Source organism: Osmerus mordax, chromosome 24, assembly GCF_038355195.1.
Source record: "Osmerus mordax isolate fOsmMor3 chromosome 24, fOsmMor3.pri, whole genome shotgun sequence".
NCBI lineage: Eukaryota > Metazoa > Chordata > Actinopteri > Osmeriformes > Osmeridae > Osmerus > Osmerus mordax.
Genome location: NC_090073.1, coordinates 5,243,453 through 5,257,555, shown reverse-complemented (window position 1 = coordinate 5,257,555; position 14,103 = coordinate 5,243,453). Strand labels below are relative to the sequence as shown.

At 51.6% G+C, this 14,103-nt stretch overlaps 1 protein-coding gene across 1 annotated transcript; it reads right to left on the bottom strand.

The window, feature by feature from the left end:
- Positions 1–7,135: 7,135 nt before the first annotated feature.
- cdc45 (CDC45 cell division cycle 45 homolog (S. cerevisiae)) lies at positions 7,136–13,537 on the bottom strand. Its single transcript, XM_067228040.1, has 18 exons — positions 13,428–13,537; positions 13,233–13,292; positions 12,843–12,935; positions 12,416–12,553; positions 12,090–12,242; positions 11,871–11,929; positions 11,639–11,687; positions 11,334–11,395; positions 11,063–11,113; positions 10,746–10,865; positions 10,243–10,374; positions 9,893–9,991; positions 9,280–9,441; positions 8,894–9,032; positions 8,306–8,389; positions 7,945–8,063; positions 7,687–7,763; positions 7,136–7,387 (listed from the first exon to the last, which is right to left on the bottom strand). The coding sequence occupies exons 1-18, from the start codon at positions 13,476–13,478 to the stop codon at positions 7,323–7,325; spliced, it is 1,713 nt and encodes a 570-aa protein (XP_067084141.1). The 5' UTR covers positions 13,479–13,537; the 3' UTR covers positions 7,136–7,322.
- Positions 13,538–14,103: the final 566 nt, after the last annotated feature.

The following is a 14,103-nucleotide window of genomic DNA, read 5'->3' as shown; positions in this document are numbered from 1 at the left end:
GTTTGGTGTGCTCCGGTGTGGTCTGGTATGGTTCAGTGTGGTCTAGTCCAGAGGGTGAGGCTGCTCTGGTCTGGTCTGGTCTGGGTGGAGGGAAGGCTGGCTCTGGGTGGAGGGTGGGCTGGCTCTGGATGGAGGGTGGGCTGGCTCTGGGTGGAGGGTGGGCTGGCTCTGGGTGGAGGGTGGGCTGGCTCTGGGTGGAGAGAAGGCTGGCTCTGGGTGGAGGGTGGGCTGGCTCTGGGTGGAGGGTGGGCTGGCTCTGGGTGGAGAGAAGGCTGGCTCTGGGTGGAGGGTAGGCTGGCTCTGGGTGGAGGGTGGGCTGGCTCTGGGTGGAGGGTAGGCTGGCTCTGGGTGGAGGGTGGGCTGGCTCTGGGTGGAGGGAAGGCTGGCTCTGGGTGGAGGGTGGGCTGGCTCTGGGTGGAGGGTGGGCTGGCTCTGGGTGGAGGGTGGGCTGGCTCTGGGTGGAGAGAAGGCTGGCTCTGGGTGGAGGGTGGGCTGGCTCCGGGTGGAGGGTGGGCTGGCTCTGGGTGGAGGGTGGGCTGGCTCTGGGTGGAGAGAAGGCTGGCTCTGGGTGGAGGGTGGGCTGGCTCTGGGTGGAGAGAAGGCTGGCTCCGGGTGGAGGGTGGGCTGGCTCTGGTGCTGTTTCTCTGGGATTGTTAGTTCCACTCTCTTAGTCACTGCACTCAGTGTGACAAAACTGGGGGTGGGGGTCCTGGGGGTGTGTGTGGTTAAGAATGTGTGTGTGTGTATGTGTGTGTGTGAGCATGGGGTTGGGGGACGCACCTTTAAAAAAGACCCTCATTCTAGAAAGAAAAGAGGCAAACAAGGCTGACAACGTCACTCAATAGACTCTCACCATGGCAACCAGTCAAAACCTGCGGTTGCCCCAGTGACAGGGCCCTATAATGTGGCGGTATGGATGAGACTAATAAAGGCCCCCAGCCAGCAGACATTCCAACACACACACACACATACACACTCTGTAGTGTGAAGAGAGGATTTACTGGTCTGATTCAGCAGTTGTCGACAGTGAAGTCTACTTAAGTGGAAAAACACATTTGTTTCAATGTGTTGCATTGATGTGCCATCTGAATGTTTCCAGGAATAAAACCAACACCACCAGTCCTAGAGACAGGACTGATAAAGAAATGTAATAGTTTTCAACATTGGCTCTGATGATTTATGATTTGTTCTTAGCCTGCTTTGAATCCTTCAGGATATGTCCATTACATCATTGTGGTAGTTGTGTGTGTGTGTGTGTGTGTTTGGGTCAGCTCAGGTTGGGGGTTTTGGTCAGGTCATCGGCTCTCTTGGCTTGACCTTTGAACCCTGACCCTGGTCTGAGTTCCGTGAAGTCGGAAGTCATTCCTAGGCACATAATGATGTAATGTCTGAAATCATTAATTGCATCATGGGTGTGAGATGGGATGGTGTCACCTCTCTCTCTCTCTCTCTCTCTCTCTCTCTCTCTCTCTCTCTCTCTCTCTCTCTCTCTCTCTCTCTCTCTCTCTCTCTTGCCAAAGCAATGGTGGAATTACAGAAAATAGTATTTATATTATTATTATGGAGGTCGGTATATTATTAATGTTGCCAAATAATCTGCTAACAATTAAATATGATAAATTCAGTTGAAAGATTAAAGCAGGAGAACCTTAACATGGGAACGCCTCGGACCCCTCTGAGCCCCTACCGGATGACGCGTGGCCCCCGGTGGCGCGTGGCCCCCGGTGGCGCGAGGCCCCCGGTGGAGCGAGGCCCCCGGTGGCGCGAGGCCCCCAATGGCGCGAGGCCCTGTGCGGTGGCACAGTTGGCACTACCCATGCAACAGGCCTGCGGACACCCCTTCTCTGAGTGAAGATCTCAGTTGGTTTATCTCCAATTTGATCTCCAACTTTGACAGCACATCTATTTTCCAAATACCCTGTATCTCCCTCTCTCTGTATCTCTCTCTCTCTCTGCATCTCTCTGTATCCCTCCCCCCCTGATATCTTAACACCCATCCCCCCCCACACACACACACACACCCCAACCCTCCCATGTGCAAGCAGATGTCTACATCCTCTTTGGTCTGGCCTTCCTCTTCCCCGTACTCCCTGTGCCATCCCACCCTCCAGGGTTGGTGTTCATCTTGGAAGCTGCTTCTGGCAGGTGTCTGTTAGGAGGTGAGGTGGGGAATGGGGGGGGGGGGGGGGGGGGGAGGGGAGTGAGTGAGTGAGTGATATCATTAAAACGAAGCATGATGTTTACGTTCCTCTTCCAGTGAATTACAGGGAGTACCCAATGTGGAGGAGCCGTCGGAGCCGCCTTGCGCAAGATTCGGCGAATCGTTTCACTTATCACCTTCGGGGAAGGGTAGGTGCGAGGCGAGGTTTTCGACGTGCAGCGTCAGACTGCTTATCGCGGTGGACAAACTCGCACGCACACTCGTCCTCCTCCACCCCATACACACACACACGCGCGCGCGCACACACACTCAGTGAAGACAAAGGCCTGATTGGCAGCTCTCCGCTGAGATGAGGAGGAGAAGCTAGAGTTGGAGGAATGTCCAGAGAGATCAGACCACATTGCTGATTTAACATGGATTTCACAGCTTATGAGCTATCACTGTCTCTCTGTTCCTCTCTCAATCTCTATCTCTCTATCTCTCTCTCTCTTATTTGCTCCCTCTCTTTCTCTGTGTTTCTGTGTCTCAGAGTAAGTTACAGGGTTAGTTACAGAATAAGTTACAGGGCTACTCACATAATTACAATTTGTTACACAGTTAGTTACAGAGTTAGGTACAGAGTTAAGCTTTCTAACAGAGTTAGGATTAGTTACATAGTTGGTTACAGAGTTAGGTACAGAGTTAGTTACAGGGTTAGTTACAGAGTTAGGTACAGAGTTAGTTACAGGGTTAGTTACAGAGCTAGGTACAGAGTTAGTTACAGGGTTACTTACAGAGTTAGGTACAGAGTTAGTTACAGGGTTAGTTACAGAGTTAAGTACAGAGTTAGTTACAGGGTTAGTTACAGAGTTAGGTACAGAGTTAGTTACAGGGTTAGTTACAGAGTTAGTTACAGCGTTAGGTACAGAGTTAGTTACAGGGTTAGTTGCAGGGTTAGTTACAGAGTTAGGTACAGAGTTAGTTCTCAGAGGACCTCAGTGGTCCTGAGCTGCAGATGTCTGCTATAAACATCAGCTGTGGAGACACAGATTTCACAAAGGAAACAGTAATCAGCAACACACAAACAAACAATATAAACACAAGCACTTACCCACACACCCACACATGCATTTACACCCATATGCACCTACACCCATACACACATACACCCACACATGCACACTCTTAGCATGGGTGCACACACACAGGATCCGGAGGCTCAATTACTGCATTGTTTTGACACTAATTGTGTCTTGCAGGAAATTCAGTGGTGCTATTCTCAGATGTTTGTTCCACAGCTACAGCCGTCGGAGCTAAAGCTTTAGCCTGCGACCGCGACCAGAATACAGCCACGGCTACAGCTCCGGATTCTGGATGGTTGAGTTTGTGTACATGGCAGTCAGTTTTCCCCCCACCTCAGAGCACGAGAGCACCTCTGCTCTTGCCTCCTGGGCTGCCGGACTCAATAACACTGATCAATACTACCATCATCTCACACCTAGCCCCCACCCCCCCCTCTACCTCCCCTCCCCCACCCCCCCACGACTCTCCCCAGGAGAGGATTCTGCTTCAGTTCTTCTGGACCAGGGGTCAGAGGTAGAGACCGTTACAAAGAGAGGGACTCCACAAAAGGAGAGACTTCACGGGAGTCAGAGGTCGCTGCAGGACGGGGTCCTGGTGGGCCCCCTCGGCTGATGAGAGCCGGGGCCGTTTGTAGAGGGCCAGGGATGAAGTGGGGCAGTTGCTGTGGTACAGTCCTGGGGTAAGGGCAGCAACTGTGGATTTGGAAATACTGTAGGTAGGGGGCTTAGCCTGTGTTTGTGAGAGATTTTGAGTCAGTGTGTGTCTATGAGTGTATTTTTGCATGTGAGCGTGTGTACGTGTGTATGTGTGTGCGAGAGAGAGAGAGAGAGAAAGAGAGACGGTGTGTGGGGGAGAGTGTGTTTGTATGCGAATGTGCGTTTGAGTGTGTGTGTGCGCGCTGCCTGTAACAGTGTGTGTGTGTGCGCGCGTGTGTGTGTGCGTGAGCTCCCTGTAACAGTGTGTGTGTGTGTGCGCGCGTGCCTCAACTGTGACACAGCGACAAGCGGAGAGAGTCAGCTGTGGGCCTTTGTCTCTGGTCGTCCAGTAGGGCTAATCCCATCTGGAATCTGGGGCCGTCGGAGACAGGGAGAGAGAGCTCCAGGGACGCTACTTTAAAAGGAAAGATGGAGAGAGGGGAATGAAGAAAGAAGGGAGGAAGGGGGAGAGAGAAAAAAATGAAGAAGCCAGGATGAGGAAAGAGAACCAAAATAGCCGGACATATATAGAGGGTGATGGAGAAGGAAGCTTTGATGAAGAGAGCAAGAAAAAGAGAGAGGGAAGGAGGGGGGAGGGGGGAGGGGGGTTGTTGTGAATAAGGAGTCAGAGGTGTGATGACTCACACATGACCACACAGGGAACACTGGTCACGTCCTGGTCACTTCCTGTTCACTTTCCGGTCACATTCTGACGTCTTCAAAACAGTGGAAGATGGAGGTGCCACTAGGTAGCCATCAACCAGACGGACGTTTATGAAGCCAGTTACCCAGCAAAGAGCCCAAACGCATCACTGTCTAGTCAATTGTTGTGAAAATTGTGTGAATTGAAAGGAAAGAGTACCGACAGTGACACACACACACATCCACACACACATCCACACACACATCCACACACACATCCACACACACATCCATACACACACATCCACACACACATCCACACACACATCCACACACACATCCACACACACATCCACACACACATCCACACACACATCCACACACACATCCATACACACATCCATACACACAGTGTTGTTTTGTCAGGCTCTAAGCAGCTTATCAGAAGTCCAGTGAAGAAAAAGCAACATGAGAGTGGGAGGCCTTATGTCCAACACACACGCACGTACCACACACACACACACTATGTGACTCTCCCTCCTGCTTGTATGTGTGTGTGTGTGTATCTGTGTGTGGTGTGAGTCTGTGCGTGTGCTTGAGTATGTTTGTCTGTGTGAAAAGAGAGTGTGTACATTTGTGTATGTATCATTGGTGTACGTGTGGTTGCGTGTATGTGTATTGTGTCTGTGTGTGTGTGTGGGTGGGTGGGTGTGCGCCACATTCCTCCAGGGTAAAGCAGCGTAAAGGCCAGTGGCCCCACACCACTGGGGGCGGAGGAGGGGATGGAGGGATGGAGAGGTAGAAGGAACAGGGGGATGGGTGCAGTGATATGGGCGGATGCGGTTGAAGAAACCAAATGGGAGGATGAAGAGTAAAGAGCAATGGAGAGAGAGAGAGAGAGAGAGAGAGAGAGAGAGAGAGAGAGAGAGAGAGAGAGAGAGAGAGAAGGAAAACTCCACTCTGTTGGTAAACATTCATTTGGACTTGGCCCATCTCTCTTCTGTAGGTAATAACCCAGCCCCACCCTGTAATTGCATTGTGTGTTTGTGTGTGTTTGTGTATGTTAGTGTGTGTATTTGTGTATGCGTGTGGGTGCGGGTGTTTGTGTGTGTCTGAATTGTTGTTTGAGCAGAGGATGTGGAAGTATCTAGAAGGGTAAATATAGATGTGTACAGCAGTGTACAACAAACTTGTAGATCTGCTTTGGTTCTCCTCTAGGGAATAGTGGGTTCCCAAGCTTAAATGCACCAGTCTCAGTACATTCGAATGAAAATGTAATAAATGAGTTCAATGCAGCCTGACTGCTCCCTCTGCCTGACTGCCATCCTAAAACACTGGGGCCCTAACCCTAACCCTAGACCTGGAGAGCTGTCTAAGCTGTCCTCAGACCAGCTCTGCATGATCAATCAGATTACATTGGAGATCCAGGACCTGGTCCTGGGTCAGTTTGAGAGGGCAGGGGCCTGGTACTGGGTCAGTCTGAGAGGGCAGGGGCCTGGTCCTGGGTCAGTCTGAGAGGGCAGGGGCCTGGTCCTGGGTCAGTCTGAGAGGGCAGGGGCCTGGTCCTGGGTCAGTCTGAGAGGGCAGGGACCTGGTCCTGGGTTAGTCTGAGAGGGCAGGGGCCTGGTCCTGGGTCAGTCTGAGAGGGCAGGGACCTGGTCCTGGGTTAGTCTGAGAGGGCAGGGGCCTGGTCCTGGGTCAGTCTGAAGAGCTGCAGCAGCAGTACTGTTGTGTGTGTTGATAAACAGACCCTGTTCTGACGTGACCATGTGCTGCTGGACATTCCAGCCGCAGGAAACAGGATGGACATTCTCATTAGAGCACAGAGCAATAAAAATGAGGAATGACGCACACACTGAAGCGCACAGCCACACACACACACAACCAAATGCACGCACCTGAGCATACAATTGTGTTTACAATGTATGCATATACACATACAACATCGGTGATATTACCCACTCCCCTGAAATTCATGCGGCGCCTTCCACGTTTTGATAATCTCCGTGACGACCAGGCCAGCATATCCTGTGAACCAACACCCACCTACCCCGACACCCTCTCCTCATGGCGGGTCGCAACATCAGCCTGATTTGAGCGTGATAAGAGCCTTGATCACTCAACAGAGGACCACCACCCCCACCCAGGCCCCCACCCTCCTGGCCCCTGTGCCGGCTGGACGGAGCCCGGAGATGGGGGAGGTCTGGAGTTGTGTTCTGCAGTGTGGTCAAGGTCAGGAGCTGCTGCACGAGTCACCTTTGGCCCAGAGGACTTGACAGGGTCCAGGAAGGACGCGCTATTGTTGCATCTTGAATGCCTAGTTCGTCAACTGAACTTTGTATTACTTGGAATCCACGAATCAATCCGTGAGTTCCAATTCATAGGTGTCTTCTACCATTTGAAATTGGAGTTACCAAGTTATTCATTACATATACACAACACATTTATAGCCTGGGTACATTTCTGAACAACTGCTCCTTAGACAACAGCTCCAACAGCACCTAGAATCCCCCTCTATGGAGGCACAGAACACAGGGAGAGGATGACAACAATGAGAGGTGAATACAATGTCGTTTATTATAGATATATGGACAGTAACACACAGACAATGAAAAAAGACAAGAGCACTATTTACACTGGGCTAAAACATTAAAAAATTGACACACATTTACAAAATGGCTGTACAATATGCACATGGCATGGACCATGAGTGGGCTCGGTTGTCATGCGCCCTGGTCTGGTCAGAAGGGGCCCTGCTGCGTTTAGGACAGCAGGGTGACGAGCGCGTCCAGGAACTTGCTCCGGTCTTCCATCTTCAGCTCTATGACTAGACACGCAGAAAGAAAGGTCACGACACAAAAAAACGAACTTAACATTTCAAATAAATTCCCCCCCAAAAAGCGATATATTTGTATAAACTCAATCAGCTCGGAAAACAGACAAACTAGTAAACTCAGAGAGTACATTCGGGTTCCTGACCGATCGTTTGACTGGGTGTCAAACCCCATATATGTATAGAATCTGCTTAATCATCAACATGTCACGTCTGCCCCCTAGTGTTCAAAGTCAGAACAGGCGGACCAGAGTCCCCAGGTCAGTGTGGCGTCTCCCCCAGCAGAGACTTACTGGACGTGTCGAAGTGGTCGTGTAACGTTCTGGAGCTCGTGCTCTCTGCAGCCTTCTCAAACGCCCTGCCGAAGAAACTAGAGGAGAGAGAGAGGAGGAAGAGGGGGAGAAGGAGAGGTAGAGAGGAAAAGAAGAACGCGGAGGAGGGAGAAGAGAAAAAGGTGAGGGGTGAGAGGACAAAAAGCGCCGAAAGCACCTGACGGCTCACAAACGTTCCACAGCGGACAGGAACAGGAAGCGTCTCGTCTGTCTCCTCACTTCTTCTTGTCGGAGGTCTCCGACTCCGGGGGGATGCCCAGGACGATGACAGTGCCCTGCTCGGCCTTCATGGGCGCCGCTATGATGAGGGGCAGCAGCTTACAGCGCTTGTTCCTGGTCTGGGGGGGGGGGCACACAGGAGGAGATAGAAGAACAACAGGCAGAGATGTAAGTTAACAGATGCAAGAGAGGGAACCACAGAGGAAGAACCACAGAGGAAGAGGGGGAACCACCTCGCTCTGGTACTACATCTATCGTTGACCTATCAATCATATAGCAGTTCTTCTGTGTTTAGGAGTGACAGAGATGGCTGGACTGATGAGGCAGGAGCAGGGGGATGTGTGTGTGAGGTATGACTCACAGAACGGACGAAGGCTCTGAGCAGGTACTTGCAGAGCAGAGTTAGGGCCATGGGCTTGGAGAACAGCTTCACATCAGGTGTACCCTGCACACAGAGGCAAAAACCACTTCAAGATCTAATACTACTTCTCTTTCACACACACACACACACACACACACTCACACTCACACTCACACTCACACTCACACTCTCTCTGTGTCTGTCTCTCACACACACACACTCTCTCTCTCTGTGTCTGTGTCACACACACTCTCTCTCTCTGTGTCTGTGTCACACACACACACACACACACACACACACACACACACACACACACACACACACACACACACACACACACACACACACACACACACACACACACACACACACACACACACACACACACACACACACACACACACACACACACACACACACACACACACACACACACACACACACACACACACACACACACACACACACACACACACACACACACACACACACACACACACACACACACACACACACACACACACACACACACACACACACACACACACACACACACACTCTCTGTGTCTGTCTCTCACACACACACACCTCCATGAGGTAGCAGTAGAGGAAGGGGCCCTGGGACAGGATGAGGTTGGTGCAGATGCAGCTGGCCACAGTCTGCTGGACGGCCATCAGCTTCCTCTTAGCCTGCTCTATCCCCAGGTGGAGCCCCTCCAGGTTACTCCTGCAGGGGGGAGGGGGAGAGAGACCGGTAAGACAGGAAGAAAGAGGGAGAAAAGGAAGAGGGAGAAAGAGCGAGAAAAATACGTTTCTTCGGAATCTGTTCCAGAAACCACAGTAACACGGTGCAGTATAAACATCAGTCTCTCCGCCATGTGACAAGTTAGGAGGTCTCCATTCAGAAGAGTGGACAGTCTGGAACAGGTGTGAGCTCTTGATGTAGTGTATGATGCGTGTGTGTGTGTGTGTACCTGGAGAGGCAGTCCAGGGCTTTGATGAAGCTGTCCCCGGCGCCCTCCTCCCTCTCCGTGCTCTCCAGCAGGGCGGCGGCGGCGTGCACCATGTCGCTGGCCAGGAAACGGTTCTTAAAGCCAAAATGGACGCCAAACGTCTGGATCCGGATGTCCTTCATCCTGGGGGGAGAGGGAGGAGGAAGGACGGGAGGGGGGAGAGGGAGGAGGAAGGACGGGAGGGGGGAGAGGGAGGAGGAAGGACGGGAGGGGGGAGAGGGAGGGGGAAGGACGGGAGGGGGGAGAGGGAGGAGGAGGCAGATGAAGACGGAAGGTGGTGAGGAGTAGGGTAGAGAGAGAGAGCAACAGGGAGATAAAGCTCCACACACACAGACATTTACATTTAGTCATTTAGCAGACGCTCTTATCCAGAGCGACTTACAGTAAGTACAGGGACATTCCCCCGAGGCAAGTAGGGTGAAGTGTCTTGCCCAAGGACACAGCGTCAGTTGGCATGACCGGGAATCGAACTGGTAACCTTCGGATTACTAGCCCGATTCCCCACCGCTCAGCCACCTGACTCCCCAGACATGATCCAGGCTGTCTGGCCTCGTGTTCTACTGAAGACTCCTACCCGTATTTATTGGAGGACTCCTCTATGACTTCGCGCAGGTTCTCCTTGATGGACATGTCCATGGAGTTGAACTTCTGACGCACCTGCTTCAGCGGGAGCCTAGAAGCAGGGAGGAGGACGAGGAGGAGGAAGGCACGTTACATCTCAACCCTAAACTATTCCAGCTGTGGCATGATAGGAATGAACTCTCCCTCCCTTTACCAGTCCTACCCCCACTAGCCTAACCCATGCAGTCCTAACCCCAACGGTGGTTCTACCCCACCAGTCCTACCCCAGGGTGAACCCCCCCCCCCCCCCCCTGTCCGACCCCAGGGTGAACCCCACCCCCCCGCCCCGGCTCCTTGTCCTACCCCATGTCAGCCAGGAACTCCTGCAGCTTCTTCTGGCCGTGCATAGACCACAGCTTGAAGTTGCAGGAGGTGTAGCAGGAGTTACAGATGCTCTCGTACAGCGACCAGTGTTGGTAGAGCGTCAGGCGCAAGCTGGGGCCAGGAGTCAAGGGGTTCAAAGGTGATGTGGAGACAGAGAGACACACACAGAGAGAGAGAGACAGAGAGAGAGACAAAGGTTTGGTAGAAGGACAAGACGAGTTTGAGTCAGAGAGTAGTCAGAGAGAGAAGAGGCAGTAGAGTCAGAGAGAGACAGTAGAGTCAGAGAGAGTAGAGGCAATGGAGTCAGAGATAGTAGAGGCAGTAGAGTCAGAGAGGCAGTAGAGGCAGAGAGGCAGTAGAGTCAGAGAGAGTAGAGGCAGTGGAGTCAGAGAGAATAGAGCCAGTGAGAGTAGAGCCACAGAGAGTAGAGCCAGTGGAGTCAGGTAGAGTAGAGGGAGATGAAGGCCGGGTGTGAAGGATACTCGTACTCGAAGGAGATCCTCATGCAGTCGATGGAGAGCGAGTTCTCCTCGTCCTCGTTCCGGTGGTTGTGACGGGACACGTGGCGCTGCAGGGTGGCGATGTCCGTCACGTACTTCATACTGGACACACAGCAACGCATGTCAGGACCGTGTGTGTGTCTGTGTGTGTGTGTCTGTGTGTGTGTGTGTGTGTCTGTGTGTGTGTGTGTCTGTGTGTGTGTGTGTGTGTGTGTGTGTGTGTGTGTGTGTGTGTGTGTGTGTGTGTAAAAGGACATTATGTGTTCCAGGGCAGCGGAGTACGGTTGGAGGGCTCTTACTGAGTGATTTTATCGTGAACCCACTGGTCGGTCAGTCCAATGACGGCCCACCTACAGAGAACAGACAGAACTGTAACCAGCCCACCACACACACACACACACACACACCTCTCTTTCTATAGCTATATACTTCTCTCCTTAACCCCCCTCAGCCTGTGTTTTATCCCCCGCCCCGCCCCCAGTTTGAGAGCCACGGCTCGAAACCACGTAGACCTCAGTCACCTCCTGCCCCCCCTCAGAAGCGTATTCAACCCCAGAAATTGGTGCTTACCACAGCATGTCCTTGGTGTCTTTGGTCAGCACCCAGGCCAGCTCGAAGATCACCATGGCAGCCTGTCAGACAACAGCAGATTAGCCCCGCCCTGGTACGCAGGCTACGGCTCCAGGCTAGCAACACACGCGGGGCCCGTTACATGAAGTCAGTTTGCCCAATAAGCCAGGCTTAAGTCAAGTTACTATCCCTTGCTTTATGGAACAGGGCCCCTGGTGTGCTTGTGTGTCTGGTGCACCTGACTGGCGTGGTGGAGAGGAAGTGGACCCCCGGGGAGGTCAAAGGTTAAAACAGAGCCTACTCACTGAGGTGCCGTGGTATTCGTACTGCTCGTAGTCAAACAGGATCTCTCGTCTGGGGGGGGGGGGGGGGGGGGGAATGTCAAGCAAGGGAGGACAGCGACAAACAAGTAAGATCAACAACAACAAGGATGACATGTGAGGGAAAACAACAACAACAGGACTGCACAGGATCAGGCTGAGCTCAGTCTGAAACAAAAATGGATGCCGCGTAAGAGAGTTTGTGGACTCATCTCACCTGCGAGCCTCCCACTCCCTCTTCGCCCTTTGCCGCTCAATCCTCCGCTCCACAGCTCCCTGTAGGACACAGGTCATAATGACGATAACAGAGAGACAATAACAAACACACAATGGAAAATCACTGAACAGGAAGTCCCGCCTCCCCCCTATTTGACTGACAGGCCCCACAAGCAACCAAGCATCCTACGAGCCGTGAGCTCCGTGCCCTCCGGCCTACCTCATCGAACCGCCTCCGTTTCCCAGAAGGCTCCGAGCCCGCTTCACTCTCGTTCCCGGAGTCCCCGCCCCCCTCCTCCTCCTCGTCCTCGCGGAAGATGTCGTCGTACGAGGGCACGTCCAGGTCGTCGTCCTGCTTGATCATCAGCTTCACCTGCGGAGACGAGGATTGTGGGGGGGGGAAAAAACATCTCGTAAGACAGCAGAAGAAGCTCCACTTCACAACGACGGCCAGTCCTTTTCACGCGTCCAAACGCACGGGACCAAGTGTCCGTGACCCCTGACCAAGTGTCCGTGACCCCTGACCAAGCGTCCGTGACCCCTGACCTGGGTGTCGTTGTAGACGTTGACCACGTCCACGGGGCGGTGCGTGTCACAGATGAAGAAGACGGAGTCTTCGTCGGGCTGCAGCGTCTCCAGCAGGTCCACGTTGGCGCCGCAGTTGATCAGGACGAAATAACGGAACTGGGGGGAAACGGAGAGGGGCACGGGTTCAGTCGCCGCGGCAACCCACTTTACGCAGCCTCGCACTGGACATAGCATGTCACATCAAATACGAACATGTTTGGCATTGCCAGGAGTCCTGAAGCAGTATACAACGACCTGTTCAAAGAAAACATCTCTGACATCTGGAGCTACAGCAAGCCAACCGAGCATAACATAATAACATTAGAAACTAATATAGACAAGAAGAAAAAACATGAATATTTAACATATACAATCAAGGAGGCGCTGGGTGGTGAAAAGAGCTCACCTGCTCCTTGTGTTCCATGAAGGCTGTGCCCAAGTCCTGCCAACCTGAGACGGGCACCAAGGTGTACTGCACCTGGTCGCACTGAAACAGCGCCTGTGGAATACACGTAAGAAGGTACTGTCATTAACTCATTTAAAGCACTCAGTAACAACACCCTTTCGATGTCCAAGGCCAAAAGCGGTGTTGACCGAGTAAGTTATTGTGGGAATACTAGTATATGTCTTTTCTTCTTGCAGCTAGACTATAGAACTACGCAAATTAGTCTTATTTTCAAGCTACTTTACGTGCCTTGCAGTTCATTAATGAATTGTTCTTATTTATCCACTTCGACTAACGTCAGATATCGAATTACACGGAAAGACAATTGTCAATTGGCGGGGTTCGCATTACCTGCAGTATCTTACAGGCGCACAGGGCATCTATGTCCGACGCGACCAACAGTGCGACTCTCTGGAAGAACACATGATAAATAAGTTAATTCAAGTACAAAAGCGGACGTACGAACCACGATTGACACTGCTGGTAGCTAGTCAGCTACACACATTAGCTCTATGCTTGTCCTAGTTGGAAAGAAAGTGCGCTGACCTGGTTGACAACAACATCGTAGAACTCTTTTTTAATGTCCGTCACGAACATTATGGATGTTCAGGACTGTTGAACAGAAACTAGAACAAATAATACTTTGTATACTATACTTTAGGCAATCTGGCTAACTACTTCGTTTGCTGTCGGACCTTTTTGTTGTGTGTTAATTTCCTTGTTAGAAATACGGCGCCAAAACCAGAGTTCAGAACAACCAATGAGCTGTCAGGAAGTAACCAATGAACGTCAAGGAAACAATGAGAGATTTAACCCTTTAGACTAACCCAGAGCCATAGAAAAAGACAATATTTAAAAACCACATACCAATTATTCATACTAATATAATAAATACTTATGACATAGGTTTCCAATGCTTACCGAGACAAACTTTTATATTACTGACACCTGATGTATATTTAACAAGAAGGTAACCGTGCTGTGGATAAGATCATTTTTATTACGAAAACCTCAGTGTCACCAAGAAATCCAGAAGAACATACACATTTAGGACAACGTGAACAGATCAGTGTCCTCTACAAGCTGACGTACAACAGAGAAGAATAACGTCCGCAGGTCAACATGTCCATAAGAATGGTGTACACAGCATCAGACTCCCCCACCGTGAACAGCAACCTCCATGAGAACAGAAAAAGCCAAGCCAGGCTAGTTCTGCTGGTGT

Bases quoted from the DNA above. Each gene is read 5' to 3' on its own strand.
- cdc45 (XM_067228040.1), bottom strand. From the start codon at position 13,478: ATGTTCGTGACGGACATTAAAAAAGAGTTCTACGATGTTGTTGTCAAC. The intron at 11,114-11,333 runs GTAAGCACCAAT...TGTTCTCTGTAG, and splicing joins GACACCAAGGACATGCTGTG to GTGGGCCGTCATTGGACTGA. The intron at 9,992-10,242 runs GTAGGACAAGGA...CCCTGCTTCTAG, and splicing joins GAGTTCCTGGCTGACATGGG to GCTCCCGCTGAAGCAGGTGC.